Here is a 17,193-nt window from a genome sequence, read left to right as displayed (position 1 = left end):
TTTTTTTTCACAAAAAAAAACATAAGAACTGAATGCTATTTCAGTTGCGATTTTTTTTTTCGGGACGGAAATGGTAATTCGGTCCGAGATATTTTCACATTTTTTTAATGTATTTTTTTTCTAAAATTTGTGAAAATTTGCGAATTGTCATTTCGGTTCCAAAAAAAAAAATGGAACCGAAATGGCATCTCGGTTCTTATAATTTTTGTAAAAAACAAAGTAACCAAGTTAGTTTGGTAAAATCTATTTTTTTTTATTTATGGTTTCTAAAAAAAATCCCACTCTTATGGGTGGAGCTTCGATTTTGAATTAATTGAGGAGTCAAAATAATCAGCCAAGCGGCAATAATACAAAGACACGCGCTAGTTTGGAAAAGGGTTGAAAAATATTACTTAAAGCGATAAAGTGTAATGATTTTGCTAGCTTGAGAAAAGAGTCCGTAGAAAATAATTACACGCTAGTTGAATTCTACGATTCTATCTTAAGAAGAAGTTCTGAAAATAAATAATTAATTAGAGATCAATTACATTTTAATGTCCCTTTAAATTCTGTAGCATATAAATAGATACCATATAGAAAATTAAAATCATATAAAAAAATCAATAAATTTTAGTTTCTTCCCTCTCAAAATATAAGTTATGTTTTATTTGATATTTCTCATAATTGTTTTACCATTTAAAAAAAATACTCGTTTTTTTTATTTTTTTTTATTTGAATGTGGTTGGAGGCGTATGATGATGGTTGTAGTTTTATTTATTCAAGTTGGCCTCTAGAAACTTGTAAAAATCTTGTAATTTTTAAACAGTACTAAAACTTATATCGATTTCACTCTAATACTAATAATCATATGAAATTTAAAAATAATGTGATATAAGTTTCTGTGCATCTTTTTATTGTTACAGACATGTAAATTGCAAAATAAAAAAGTTATATTGTTATAATTGATGTATTTTTTTTTCCAATTTTTAGATATGCGAAATCTCAAATTATTCAGTTGGTATTATGGAGATAATGTATTTAATAGGGTAAAGATGTTTATTTTTATTTTTTATTATGTACATTCTAAGATAAAAGTAAATAAGATTGTCTGTATTTATTATTATTATAGTCTAGAATCACATGATCTTTCTTAAAATAGCACATACACAAACAATTTTTATCTTTGTAACGTCCAAAGATAAAAAAAAAAATGAATTTTTAAATTAATATTATTTATATCTCCACAACATATGCATTTATAAAATACTTTAATAGATGAAACAGTAGGAGAGTTCACAGCTATGTTGCATAGATACGGGTACGGGTATCGTGTCGGACACGACACGGGTACGGCGATACGGCAATTTTCAAAAACCAAAGATACGACACGCCTATTATATATATATATATATTTATTATTTTAATTATATTATTAATTCTTTTTATATAAATTACATATTAAAATACAGCTTACTATACATTAAATATAATATATACTGTAATTTAACACAAACACAAAGTGGCGTAGTGGTAATGTGCTGTTGATATGCTGTGATGGATCCTGGGTTCGATTCGCCTCAGCCACAAAAAAAATTTTGGTTTGGCGCGGTGCATGGTGGACCATGCGCTGTGAGGGTTGTATGCGCGGTTCACCGTGAACCAAGCGTATCCCAGACGTATCCATTCGTGTCAGAGGCGTATCCCAGCGAGTCAACCCGTATCGGAGACCGTATCAAGATGGTTGGGACACGCCAGCTGGCGTGTCTGATACGTATCGGGCTCGTATCGGAGGCGTGTCGGTGTCGTATACGTGTCGGACACGGGTACGATGGGTTTTTAGGAGTGTCAGGGTAACATAGGTTCACAGTCAAACTCAGAGAAAAAGAATGCACCACAAACAAAACAAGATAGTGGTGTGACTGCTTAAATGTTAATACACAGAGAAAATAATTACTTGGGTTACCAATTCTGTTTTAACCTGAACTTTTGAACAAGATTTAATTAGCTATAAACTAAAATTTTTGACAATTTTTTTTTATCTAATAGCTAATTGCAGATGAAAATTTAAATCTAAACAAATTATAACTAAATTAAAAATTTCAAAAGATTTGAAACCATAAATCCAATGAAAATTGAAAATTGAAATTTTTCGGTTATAAATAATAAAATTTGGATTTAAGAGAGGAAAGTAACGACCCGGCTACACGAATGACCACATAGTGCCATCCTCAAATCCTTTCTTCCTTTCTTTTGTATCTCACTTACAATATGACCCCACCCCAAATTAATCTTTCCTTTATTTTCTCTCTCACAGTCTCACTTACCAGCGGACCCCACCCATTATTGCTTCTCCTCTCTGGAGAGGGAGGGAAAGACGCTCCCAAACCGAAGTCGAATTGAATTTGGTGGTTCAAATCCGCGCACTTACTAGTTACCAAGGAGAAAGGAGATGTCAGAAGGATTGAGAGAAACTTACCAATTATTGTGAATGAATATGACTACAATGTATAGTTGACAATTATTAAGTAAAATCAAAATATTAATTTTATGGCAAACTGACGGCAATATTCATCAAAATTTCAAACTAAATATATTGCATGACAAATTGTATATCAAATTCAAACAAACTTGAAATGCATTTGATTATCAATTAAATTAAATGTGACAAAATCAAATTGTTAAGTTTTTAAATTGCTTGATGGATGATGAAAAAACAATTTTATATAAATTGGACATGATACAAGCAATAATTCTATTTTTTTTTCTAAGACTGGGCAAGTTTTAGATCATTCTAAGTGATATTTTATATGAATAGGATAATTCTAGTATACATCCAATTTAGTTGTTCATTTATAAATATTATTCAAATATAAAAAAAAAATTATGAGGATAAATATTTTTCTTTGTAATCATGTAATAAATATAAAGTGAAAGACAAATATTTTTCTTTTTCTATTTAAAATTCGGCCAATCCAAAATTTTACATTTTAATAAAGGAAAATGTCAATATGCTATGAGTAGCATAGAGGACCTCCGTGCAATGACTCAATATTTGAATTTTTAAAATCTTAACGGTTGATCTGAACCGTTCAACATGATCTCCATATGAATATGTACTTGCTTATCAAATTTTACTATTTTTTTAGATAGGTAGAAAATCACTTGATTTGAAAATTCTACACCATTCAGATCAAGTGATTTTTTACATATCTCAAATATTGAGCCATTGCACGGAGGCCCTCTATAAACACATGCAAGTAATCAAACTTTTAGGCCAAAATTTGGAGGAGGCTGACATGTGGGTCCGTCCAAGCGTTGAGCAGGATTGGCCCTAGCCTAGGGTACCCAGGGCGATGGCTCTGGACCCCAAAAGCCAGGGGGCCCAAAAGAAATTTTCTAGCTTCTCCCCGCCTCCTTTGTGAAACGAGAAAAAAAAAAAAAAAAAAAACCTAACTCCCGCCTTGTGAAAGTGAAACGAGAAAAAAAGAAAATTAAACTTTAGTTTTGTCAGCAAATATCAAATTTCTTTTGTTTCTACAGCGAATATCAAACTTTTGCCAATTTTTTGCCAATTTTGTTTCTACAGAAAATATCAAGGTAACTCAAAAAACCTAACTTAGCATAGCTTTTGACACTTTTTTATTATCAAATTTTTTCTGTACAGTTAATATAAAAAAATGGCAAAAAAATGTAACTTAGCGTTCGCCATTTTTTTTTTTTATTTCTATGGCGGATATCAAAATTTAGGTAAGTCATAGTTCGATCCAAGTTAGTACAGCAGCAACGACTCAGCGACACAGTGACTTTGTCTCATTACCTAGGTTCAATCCTTTTATTATTTTGTTTATCAAGAAGCATGATGTGAGTATGTTAATCATTGACTCGTTATATATGTTTTATTTTGAGGGGTATTGATTTTATGTTCCTCTATTTTGTATAATCTATTGATATATTAATAAAAAATTGTGTATATTAAGAGTTCAAATTTTTGTCTCGTCCCGAGCCCCAGAATTTTCAGAACCGGCCCTGGCATTGAGATTTGTTCAAGTAAATGTAAAATGTTGAGATCTTTATCAGACGGTGAAGACAGGAAAACTGAGTAGCTATTAAGAATATCTAGTATTAAAAAAAGGAAATCTATATATAATTTATTGAATGTTAAAACTCTAATTGATAATACCTAGTAGCTGTACTCTGTATTTGATATTCAAGTTGTATATACTTGTATATATATCGTGTTGTAATATATAGTGCAATTGAACTTGTTAATTACGATATTAATTGGTTATTACCTTTTCTTTTCTTTTTTGCACAGTGCACAAAAAGGCAAATATACCCTTCTTAATATATAAAAAAAATATATCTTGCAAACATAGATCATCTCTAAAATGTAAAACCCTACCATGATAGGTCTCATATGCGCTAGGAACAAAACAAACTAGATATATCTGGTGGTCCAATTCATGAAGAAACTTCAAATTTACATTGACGTTGTATAGGATTTAAAAAGAAAAGGACCTAAAATGTTACTTTAGATTTTTTTTTTTTTAAAGGAATTTTTGAGGGGGCTGTGCTATTTATTTTTTCATAAAATAATTAAAATTTACCCTCAAGTTTAAGTAGATGATGTCTTACTGTATATCTATTTAGGCGCTGGCTAAAATAAAATTTGAGAGATATAATATTTTTTCATTCATAAAAAGAGTATTTTAATTATTCTAGTTCACATATATATAAAGATTAATGAATGAGCATATTACACAGCTTGCATTGTGGACCTATGTATTCATTTTTTTTTAAGTTCAAACAATCAATACGAACTATTCAATACAATTTTCATATGAAAAATATATTTGCAAACCAAATTTTATATAATTTTTAAATTTTATTTCTGCTTTTTTAGATAGGTAGAAATTCACTTGATTTGAAAATTCCGGACCATTAAAAAGTCTTTAAAAAAATATAGAAATTATAAAAAAAATAAAATTTTCATATGAAGATTGTATTTAATGATTTAGATTGACCATCTGCACTTTGAAAATAGATATATAAAAAAATATATCTTTAGAGTATGAAATTTCAAATAATAATAATAATAATAAAATGTGTATGTGTTGAAAATTGAGATACGCAAATAAAAATTTTGACAAAAGGAATTAATAACCGGATGCAATCAAAATTTCTGCCAAAAACAAAAAGAAGATAATCGTCTCCTGCGCAAATCAAAAGTAAAGACACCAAATTGTCGCATATCTACCTCTTCCCCACTGAATGCCACACCGCCGCCACATTCTCTTCTCCAAACCTCTCACGAATACTCTCCCTTTCTATTTCACTACTCACTAATCATATTTCACCCTCTCCTCTCTCTCTCTCTCTTACCCCATCTCTCCTCTCTTCCTTTTTCTAAGTGGTACAATACAATTTTAGACTACTCACTAATCATATTTCACCCTCTCCTCTCTCTCTCTCTCTTACCCCATCTCTCCTCTCTTCCTTTTTCTAAGTGGTACAATACAATTCTCTTGCACATGCACATCAACTGTTTGTGAAAATGTCCCTCAGAGATATTCTCACTACCAGCAGCAGATTTTGACGGCTACGCTTCGTACACGTTCTCTAAACAAGGTTTCAGCCTCTTCTCTGAACAATGGTAACAGCTCTGCTCTCCCCTGCCACTTCCTTTAAGCCACTAATTTAGCACATTGATTGATTATGGTGATTTTTCACTAAGAGTATCATTCTGAGGGATACGTCTAATTTATTTGAATATTTACTAGTTTTTGAGGTAATTAGGGTTCTCATAGTTCTTAGGATTAGTGCATGTTACCTCACAACATCTAAACTTGGTTTGAAGGTTACAAGCATAATGGTGACATAATATTATAATGAATCATGAAAAGGCAATTCACTATTTGATCAAGTATTTACTTGAGCATAATATCTTTATGAGCAGGTTACAGTACCAGTTGAAATCAAAGACTCAAATATCAGTTTATTTTGCAATTGAGCTGATCAAGTTTGGTACTGGCATGTTCTGGTTACCACTGTGCATGCACATTATCTACTGCTACAGTTTTGTAAGGTTAAGTTCAATTTTAGATTTCTTTGGTTTAGTTATCCCCAGCTGGAGAAATTAGTTTATTGGGAAATAAAGAGGCTGGTATTAGATTGTTTATTCGTAAGGTATTTGTCCAATCATACCAAATCTGGATTTCTCACCTTTTTAGTACGGTATAGGAATTATATCTAAGATCCTCAACATAGCAATGACTTGTAAATTGGACAAAAGGCAAACACAAAAAGTCCAAAGTAACTACTAAAATCTGGTTCATAAAATCGAAGTTTGTCTGATGCAGACCACTACTAGCTGAATAATTACTGGTATAAGAGGATTGAATTCGAACATTAATTAAGTAAATAGGGAGTCCTCTATTTAGCCTTTTGCTACATTTATTATGATACTATGATTTATTATTTATCAAGTTTTGAGTCCCATGTTGCTTGATTCCTTAGATGACCTGCTCAATGACCAAATCCCTAATTAGAAAAATTGACCAAACAGCCCTTTGGGAAGAGCCCAAATTGACCTTCACTGCCCACCATAAAGCACATCTAGTCCAAATAAGAAAATATAACGAATGAGTATGACATTGTATAACACAAAAAGGCATCTGTTAGTACCCAGCAGTACATAGAGTACCAGCATGGTAGCTGATCTAAATTGAAATGGTACCAACCTGGAAAACTTTATCTATTTGTGTTTGATTATTTGCATTGTGGATCACTATTAAGCAAAGGTGGGCATCATGTACTGGACTGATGCCTAACTAGTACTGTTCTGTTACCTACAGCCTTTGTCATGTTATGCAAAATTTGTTAACAATTATTTCATTTATTTTACTCAGGGAATGTATTGATTAATTTGTAGGACACCATATAGTTGAACAGGGGGGCAACCCATTTTTAGAGGCTACCAACAGCCTCTAGTGAACCATCTCCAAGGGGCAGTCGTGACCATTTTCAATACACGGCCATGGGGATCCGCCAATTGGAACTGGCTGTAAAAGATCGTTGTCAGTCGGGCACCCTTACTATTAAAGATGCTCTTCAATTTTTTGATCGCTTGTTGGCTGCTAAGAGCCCGGCACCGTCCATCTATTCCTTTAATCATCTGTTTAAGGCCTTAATTCGTATGAAGAACTCAAACAACCATTATGCAACTGTATTTTCACTCTTTAACCGTTTGAGCCAAACTAAAGGAGTCTCACCCCCACCCAATATCATGACCTATACTATGTTGATTGACTACTGTACTCGAATGAATCGGCCTGGACTCGGGTTGATTTTCTTTGGACGATTTATTAGGGAGGGCCAGAGAGCTGATGCTTGCTTCTTCACTCCTATACTCAAGGGCCTTTGTTATGAGAATAGGATTAGTGAGGCTGTTGTCATGGTGTTACATAAAATGCCTAAGTTTGGCTGCACACCTGATGTGATCTCCTACAGCACTGTAATTGATGGCCTTTGTAAAGAAGGAGCAGTTAATAAAGCATTTAGTTTGTTTGAGGTAATGATTTCAGAGGGTATTGTGCCAGATGTTGTCACATACAACTCACTGATTAATTGCCTGTGCAAGGACGGCAAAACTGAGAAGGCACAGGAACTGTTGCGCTACATGGTTTCTCAGGGAATTCAACCTGATGTTGTGACCTATACTACTCTCATAGATGGGTTGTGCAAGAAAGGGCTATTGGACAAGGCAGTGGAATTGCTTCAGTCCATGGTTTCTAAAGGGCATGATCCCAATGTTGTGACTTATAATACCATCATAGATACACTATGTAAGGAGGGGGCCATTGAAAAAGCAGAGGAGTTGCTTTGTATTATGATTTCTAGAGGTAAGGATCCTGATGTTTTTACCTATAGTACTCTTATAGATGGGCTTTGCAAGTTGAACAAACTAGAAAAGGCAAAGGAGTTGCTGAACGAGATGGTTTCAAAGGGAATATTACTTGACACTGTGACTTGCACTATAATTGTGGATTCGCTTTGCAAGAGGGGGGAAACTGACAGCGCAGAGAAACTACTGTATGATATGATTAATCAAGGTGTCCCACCTGATCTCATCACATATAATAGTGTTATTAATGGATATTCTAAGCTTGGTTGTTGGAAAGAGTTGATTAGAGTTTTCAAGGATATGATTGATAGTGGCTTTTCGCCGAATGAGGTTACTTATGGATCAATGATGGATTCTTTGTGCAAACAAGGGCAAAGCAAGGAAGCTGAAAAGTTACTTGACTTAATGGTAAGGGGAGGTATAAAACCTGATGCTGCATCATATAGAATTTTACTTATCGGCTATGCAAATTGTGGCAATATTGGTCATGTGATGAATATACTAGATAGAATGCATCTCAATGATGTTGTGCCAGATCTCTCGACTTACACTTCCTTGCTGAAATCATATGCTAAGAAGAGAAAAGTAGACGAGGCTATGGGTGTGTTGAACAGAATGAACCAAGAAGGGGTGAAACCCGATTTAGCTGCCTCTGCACCAATATTAGAACTGCTTTTGAAAATGGGGCGAGATGATGATGCGAGAGATCTCATGGACCAGACAATTAGTAAGCCTAATGATTGAAGTGCCGAGTTTAGTTGAAGACAGCTCATTTGAATTTAGATAATCATATGTAATTTGGCCAGTTTGTTGCTCTATTAAATGAAGTACTTCTTACTGCTTTGCTCAATATTTCTCTTATTCTGGATATTTTCTTTCTTACTTTTTACTGTTCTTTCGTTATTTGTAATGTTTTCTTTATTTAGTTCGCATTTTGTATTCTATTTTTCTGTGTGATTTTATTGACTATTTACTTGCAGTTGTACTGCATTCGACTTGCTGTTTCAGCACCTACCCGGTATTCCATTAGGTAGTGGTACCTGACAGCTACTGTACGACTAGACCTTAGTTTTCATATAAGGCTGGTTTTGAGGAGCAACTTGCACTGATATTAACCGAGCAAAACTTCCTCAATTTCCCAAAATTTAAAGATTCGTGTGAGATAACCGGGGAAGTTTTCAAATGGGGAAAGGGTTGTCCATAAAATAACCAAACTAAGCTTTTGTCCTCACTGTTGTTTGTGATTAATATTTTTCATGGGGTTGTTGCACATGAAGTGCAGCTTTAAATTAATAAGTGATTGCCGTTGGCTTGTAGGCACATTCCTCTGTATTAAGTGGCTCGCCAATTGTTATGAATATGAAAATTGGGGAAATCCCTGACTGTGCTCAGAACTTGTTCGATGAAATGTCCGAAAGAAACCTTGTAGTGTGTTATTTATTATTATTTTTTTTCAAAGTCTTGTCATGGGAAAGTCTCCTTTGAGGTTTTTATTATTCTAGTTCTTTTCCTTGTATTTCATTGGAATGGAATATATAGGTTTCTTTAATTAAGATGCATAGTCTAATTGAAGAGAGAAAAAGGGAGAGAGAGAGAGAGAGAGAGAGAGAATCCAGATGTCCTATATTATATGTTCAAGCAATACCAATTTCACATACTTTTACTTTAGAATATAATATTGCCTTTGCTTGTGAAGTAGGTCAGGGACATGCAGTGATGCAGTTAATATTATTCACAATTTATCTTATATGTATATAAGAGTGACTACCTTACCTGGGTGTATCCTCGTAGCCTAATATAATATATATCTCCACTTGTAATATATATAACATCAATTATATTTTCGGAAGAGCTTGAGCTTGTTTGTTTGTTTGTGGATTGATTAATCGGGAAGAGGAAAGGAGTGTTTCTTTGTGGATCCAGATCTATTCTCCGAACAGTAAGTTTTAATTACCTCTGTAAATTGATCAGTTTTCCTTGGCTAACCGTGTGTGTAGAGGTTGGCTACTCTACTTACGTAAGTATATGAGGATATATTTATAAGTTATCTTTGCATTTTCAATGTCTAAATAGTTGATCTAAAGCATTTAATTAACATGTTCGCCATATTAGAATATGCTTGGAGACCAAAGTTTTCAAAACAGTGGTTTTATATGGTAAAAAAAATAAAATAGAATAAAAAAAATCTGGAAAACACTGTTTTGAATTTATTTTAAAAACATAGTAAAAATAAATTCAAAAAATGTAAAATTCCATTTCCCAACACATATTAATATAGAGAACATGTTGAGTGCTTCAGATCGACCATTTGGACATTGAAAATGCAAAAATAACTTATAAGCATATATGCTCTCATATGCTTATATAAGTAGAGTCGCCAACCTCATATATATATATATATATATATATATATATATATATATATATATATATATATAGAGAGAGAGAGAGAGAGAGAGAGAGAGAGATAGGCTAATATTTTTTCGGTAGCATATGGGCCGAAATATACAAGGTCCAAATTTGAAATTTCAAAATTCAAAAAGTCGATCTGAACCATTTATCTTGTTCTCCATATTAATATGTGCTTGGAGACCAAATTTTACATTTTTATGATTTTTTTTACTATTTATTAAGTCACTTTGAAAATTGCTGATCTAACGGTGGCTTAACAAAACAGTAAAACCGTTGGATCAACGATTTTCAAAGTGGCTTAATAAATAGTAAAAAAATTCAGAAAAATGTACAATTTGGTCTCCAAGCACATATTAATATGGAGAACAAGATGAACGGTTCAGATAGATATTTTGGATTTTGAAATTTCAAATTTTGACCGTGTGTATTTCAGCCCATATGCTACCGAAAACATATTAGCCTATCTCTCTCTCTCTATATATATATATATATATATATGGTTTTGCCATGCTTCTTCGATTATTTAATTTCCTTTGAAATTTTGTAGATCATTTTAAGATTGAGTAATGATTTGACTTCAAGTTTAATTACAATCTCTAATTAGTATCTAATTCAGGCTTAAAGCTTAGTCTAATATTACTCATATGGTATTAATATTAAGATTAAAATATTTAATAACACAATTAATTTGATCAAAATGTAAAATAGTATTATTTATAAGTTGTATTTTACTTTCTACAATGTGGCTCAAATTATAGTTCCTCCAGAAAAGAAAGGAATCTCATAGTCTAATGATATTTATATTTAGTAAAAAATAGAATAATTGTCTAAAAAATAGTAGTTTTGTAAAATACTTAATAAATAGTAAAAAAATTAAAAAAATATAAAATTTAATCTCCAAGCACATTTTAATATAGATATCATGTTGAATGGTTTGAATCGGCTGTTTGAATTTTTAAAATTACAAAACCGAATTATTGTAAAATGTTATAACTTACAAATGTTATAAGTCCCTCATATATAAAATATGTCATCTCATATTGATATAGCCTTTGTTATTTATGTTGGAATATTCTATGAATTAGTTCTCTTTACAGTGGCAATTTGTTGATGTCCATAAAGCCCTTTAAGTTACCTGTTTCATATTGCATTTGATAAGATATATATGTGCAAGACTTTTTTTTGTTTGTTTGTTAATTTAACGAGTATGGATACTGATAAGAAAAAAATTTCTTTATTATCTTATCAGATATGAATATGGATATAAGAGCCGTTTCATACCCATTACACTATTAGGTTAATTGATAAAATAAAATTATATATGATAATTTTATTTGTTCGTATAATTGTATAATTTGTATTATCATGATTAGTTTGATTTGTACCACATTTTAATATATCTATTTGACATGATGTATTATTTTTATATTTTATGATATTAATGACATACATGATGTATTTAATATATCTATTTATTTTCTATATTTTTTGGAATTAAATTATATAAGCTATCAATTTATTTGATAATCACTTATTATTTGTTTTGTTACCCGCTATTTTAATATTTAATAGGTAATGATAATTTTATATGAATATTTCTCCATCCGATCCGATTCGTATGTAACACATTGACACCCCTATCTAGTTTACCTCCACGTACAATTAATTAAGTTGATTAGTTTCCTCGTGAAAGTGACGAATAATCTAATCAAATTAAGTTTAACTTTCCATTAACCTGGATATATATGGTTTTGTCATGCTTTCTTCGATTAGCATATCTGTGTTCACTATTTAATCACGTTCCACATTATTTTCAGAACAGCTTGTTTGTGGATATATCGGGAAGAGTGTCACAAATGAGTAATGAAAGTCAGGCAGAAAGGTGGGTTGTGGAAGTAGGAGAGAGGTTACAGAACGTGTTCCCCGATATTCCCACCAAATCATTGCAAGCATCAACAGACAGTGAAGAAAAGCCATCAATATTTACTGAATATTACCCATATTTGGTTTATTTTGGGGAATCTTATTATTATACATATAATGATTCACGTCGTAGGAGTGAATTCAGTGGATGGAAATTTGTTGGATTTATGAGGCGGTGGTTTGATCTCGACTTACGTTCATACAATCAATACATCCAAGAGAAGAAACATCTAGCCCGGGGCTACTATCACCTCGAATGTTTTAGAAACGACGAACTACTACTCCTAGAATACCTACTGATCAATAGTTGCATCTTAGTATTTTCCATTCTTTTATTCCAAAATGTTCGGAACGGAATAGAAATTTTGAGTGGAACAAAAGAGATAAATAGGGATCGGGAAGATCAAAGGTCCAAAGAGTTTTATATATTATACCAATATATAATGACAGACCCGATGAAGATCAAACTTCAGATGTTGACCATGGAGTACCAGATGCCGTGGTTTGTGGTCAAGCGTATATATAAAAAGTGTTCCAACATAAGCAACCATGTTGGTACCCCAATCGACAAACTTGCTCTCTCATGCTTTGATGACCTCTATCCGGGAATGCACAAGTCTAAAGTGCATGGCGATACCTGTACTCTTCCCCCAGGTGGCTTCAAACATCTACTACACATGTTCCATTGGAGCCGAACCCCCGAAGAGAACTTTCTCGTAGAAACTAGTTCATTGTTCATAAGGAAGATGGTCGACTACTATATACCTAGTGTAACGGAGTTGAAATTATTTGGAACTGTTTTCAAAAAGCATGCGGGTGGCTCCATTGACATGTCTTTCTATGACAGGAGACTATCTGGAGTAATGCAATTAGCACCCTGGCACATGCTCACATACAGCAGTACACTAGTTACAGAGCTTTTAAGATTTGAACAACAGTATGTGAACTGTGGGTTCCCCTTCACGGCCTATTTTGCAAGCATGGCATGCATGTTAAAAACGGAAGCAGATGTTCAAGTATTGCGAGCAAATGGTGTCATCATCGATATCCCAAGCACGAGGTTTGACGACAAGGATATTTTGTGTTGTGTACGAGAGCTCAAATCTAAAATTGATGATAATATCGCTATGCCGAACCCGTTGAAAAGTTTGGAGGAGAAGGTGATGGCGCATTATCAAAGAAGTTCCTATAGAGTATATGGAGAGTTCAAGAGACGCTACTGCTCGAACCCATGGATAACCATCTCTGTCATTGCTGGCATCTGTTTGTTTTTCCTTAATTTAATTCAAACCGTACTTCTTTTATTCAAATGACCAAATATAGCGTGCTTAACTGCAAACACCATTAATTGTGCTAAGCGAAGTTTGCACCTATATTTATACTTCGTCTTGTATCCTTATTTTGTTTTCTTTTATTTCATTATATCATGTATGCAATTTAAATTGTGTGTACCAGTGGATTATCTTTATTCAATTCACTATGTTGTGCTATCATGTGTGTTGTACCTTATTTTCAATGTAATTCATTTGTCATTTTTATGTGTGATTTTTATCTTTTCCCTTGTACAATATTAATTCACTATTCCAACTATTAATTATGTATAAATCTTTCTTTATTAATTTTGAAATTCTCTTATTATGAGGGTATGTACTTACTGCTCCTGAGTGTTTCTTTCAATGTTCTAATTTGTGATATTATTCAATTTACTCCGATGCCAATAATCAATAAATCTATCCTTTCAGCAATCCATAATTTAAAGGTTGATTTTGTTAGGAGCTCTCCTCAATCAATAAAAAGAAATAAAATACAAACAAAAGAAAAACAAAAAGAGAACCTGGTGACCCAATGCCTTATTTTAGTTCTACCAGCTTTTTAATGGCATTAGACATTTGACACATGGAAACAACACAATGACAACCCTGCAACTATTATATAATAATTGCAACCTTTATTTTGATATTTCTCATACAAATGTATTTTCTGATTGTGAACAGAGACTCAGTCTAGCACAAATCCAAACAGAAATTCACCTAGCATTAATTGTACCAAAAACCCAAAAGCCAGTGTTGCAATTCCAATATACCGACAGTATCAGTATGCTTAAACTCTTTAACTAGAATTGGAAATCCATTATGGGCCGCATCTAGTTGTAATTCATTTATAAATTAAAAAAGGCCCAAGAATTCCTCACTGGGCCCAACCCATTTGTGCTTGCTATGAATGGACCGGACCGGATTCCATTTTAAAAGGATGATGATTTTAACACAATTATATTTTTTTTATTAACACAACAGTTTTAAAATTTTCAAGTATATAGACAACTTCATTCTTACTTTATTATTATTATAGATTGTTTCATTTGATTATGCAATCAACATTTTCTATAGAAAGGATTGATACTCGATTGAACATCTTATTCGATCAAGATCAGAGTGTATCCTTTGAGATATCTCAGCTTGTGCGTGATTGACGGTGCCTATTCGTGGATAGTGTAGGGGCCAGTATTATTTGTGCTTTATGATTCATGCAGAACATATTTGAACGGTTGAGATTTTCCAAAAAGTTACGCAAAGTTTGAGATATCTCAGAGGATGCGAATTCTTCGATCAGTCGGTCCCACAATAATCTCCTCTCTTTTTTCTCGAATTAGTTACTTAGAAATGAAGAGTTAGGCTGGGGTGCTATGGATAGCATAGTGGCCTCTATGCTACGGCTCAATATTCGAGTTTTCAAAATCCAAACGGTCGATCCGAACCGTTCATCTTATTCTCCATATTAATATCTGCTTGGAGACCAAATTTTATAATTTTCTGAATTTTTTTACTATTTATTAAGCCACTTTGAAAATCGCTAATCCAACGGTTTTACTGTTTTGTGCAGCCACCGTTGGATCAACAATTTTGTATAATACTTAATAAATAGTAAAAAAATTCAGAAAAATGTAAAATTTGGTCTCCAAGCAAATATTAATATGGAGAATAAGATGAACGGTTCGGATCGATCGTTTGGATTTTGAAAACTCAAATATTGAGCCGTAGCATAGAGGCCACTATGCTATCCATAGCACCCCAGCCTAACTCCATATGCATCCCTTTATTGATGGGTATTTGGACTATTGTTACCGTAGTTTTGTCTTTCGATTTTCTTCTTATGCACGATTCTTAAAGATAACAGATCAATGCGTGTGTCTACTCTGCTTCTTATCTGTCAACGTTTTATATAATCTATTATATGAATATGGCCCTCAAATTAAGGTGCTGACTTTGTTATGCTATAAATACATTATTTTCTCCAAGTTTTTTTTTTTAAAGCTTAATTGGTAGATGTAATTTTCTCCAAGTCAAATGCAAATAATGAATTATTAAAATATCACTATATATCAGTAATCTAAACGAGTTCGTAAGTAACCAAATTATGCGTGTAGAAATTGTCTTGCAATAGAAGATTCGAAAAAAAAAATTATAATCTAAACTATTTTAGGAATGACAGAAACTGAGGTTAGAGATAAGTTCTAGAAATGTGCAAGTTTGTGTAAACTGTAGTGTAAGTATTAAGAACTAATGTTTTTTTTAAAGCTTGATAGCTGCTGTCTTAAGAACTAATTTTTAATATAGTAGGTATAGAAAATATTTTTTGCATGAAATATCGCATATTTTATATACGAAAAAATAGTCTTTTATAAATACTGAAATTAATAAAAAAAAAAATTTCTAACTTTATTTCTAAGATGCACAACTTTGTATCTAACTTTGATAAGATACAAATTATGTCCAAAATATTAAAAAGTTGTAATAAATAGTATTCTTTTACATATTAAACATGAAATTTCGTCTAAAAGTAAATGGATGATAAAAGCAGTGTATTAAATGTGATTTTCTTAAAGAAAATTAGCACATAATTGTAGAAGCAAACAATTAGGGTTAATACATTTATACTCATTTTAAATTAAGATCATACATTCAACAAATAATATTATCTTGATTCTCATTAAAAAATTTAACAGTAAATACTTGTCTATTTCTGAATCTCTTTGGATATGCCAGCTTATAGTGCTTGAAGCAATATTGTGCATAATATATACTAAAGATTTTTTTTTTAAATAAAGGTTGGAGGTCATGTCACCAAACTATTTAATATCTATTAAGAATTATCTCTTATGGATTTTGAACCTACGACTTCCCATACAGAGAACGTTACTTTTGTCACTAGATCAAATGATGGTTTTCGGAACTAATTTAAATTCATATCAAGTTAGAAGAACGGCCCGAGTTTAAATTCAATTTTTTTTAAATTATCTTAAAGAATCTGAATTCATGTTGATGTTGATTGTACCATTTTACTTAATATGAGGGACGAATTAATTATATTGCCCTCTCATCTATTAGATAATTTGAGAATTATTAGATTCTTTCGGAATCACATTAATTTTCTTGTGAAACAAACCAAACCCCCAAGATTGACTCCTTACGGTCAAAGGAATCTTTTTGACCAAAACTCTGATTCGAGTAATTATTTATTTAATAAAAATTGGATTTAATTATTCACCTTGTCTAGTGAAAAAAATGATTGTGATTAAGTTGTTCGATCTTTCCTATAGACACCTTGTCTAGTGAAAATTTGTGAACCTCTTCTTCGGTTCAGATTTCAGCTTTTTATAGATCGGCCTCTTGCTGTTGTGTACTGTCGAACTGGTAACCTGACAATTTACCTGACAGATCGTACAGAAGCGGTTGCAATGATCACTCCGAATGAGCAATCTCGAACTCGGGCTGGGCCTATCGTGCTGAGTAAGCCTATTGAGGGAGGCCTTAGCGGGCCTTGTCTTTGATTTTGTCGGCCCATTAGTGAGGTCTGGTTTGATGTGTTGTTCGACGAATCCAATGCTTAGCTTAAAAGTAGTTTCTTAGAGCCTTTGGTACATAACCCTATCGTTGCTGAAAGATTATCTGGCAGGAGTAATTTCCAAAATAATTAGA

General features: G+C 32.4%; 3 protein-coding genes across 3 annotated transcripts in view; all 3 read left to right on the top strand.

Moving 5' to 3' along the window:
- Positions 1 to 17,193, top strand: part of LOC144548530 (uncharacterized) — a 99,880-nt gene that overhangs the window by 68,140 nt on the left and 14,547 nt on the right. The gene's annotated exons all lie outside the window — the stretch shown is intronic.
- On the top strand, positions 6,953 to 8,818 carry LOC144548628 (uncharacterized). The gene has a single exon (XM_078297343.1). The coding sequence runs from the start codon at positions 7,016 to 7,018 to the stop codon at positions 8,624 to 8,626; it is 1,611 nt and encodes a 536-aa protein (XP_078153469.1). The 5' UTR covers positions 6,953 to 7,015; the 3' UTR covers positions 8,627 to 8,818.
- On the top strand, positions 12,151 to 13,530 carry LOC144548334 (uncharacterized). Its single transcript, XM_078297006.1, has one exon. The coding sequence runs from the start codon at positions 12,151 to 12,153 to the stop codon at positions 13,528 to 13,530; it is 1,380 nt and encodes a 459-aa protein (XP_078153132.1).

The sequence above is a fragment of the Carex rostrata genome, chromosome 33 (genome assembly GCF_964058835.1).
Source record: "Carex rostrata chromosome 33, lpCarRost1.2, whole genome shotgun sequence".
Lineage (NCBI taxonomy): Eukaryota > Viridiplantae > Streptophyta > Magnoliopsida > Poales > Cyperaceae > Carex > Carex rostrata.
This window is presented reverse-complemented; position numbering and strand designations above follow the sequence as displayed.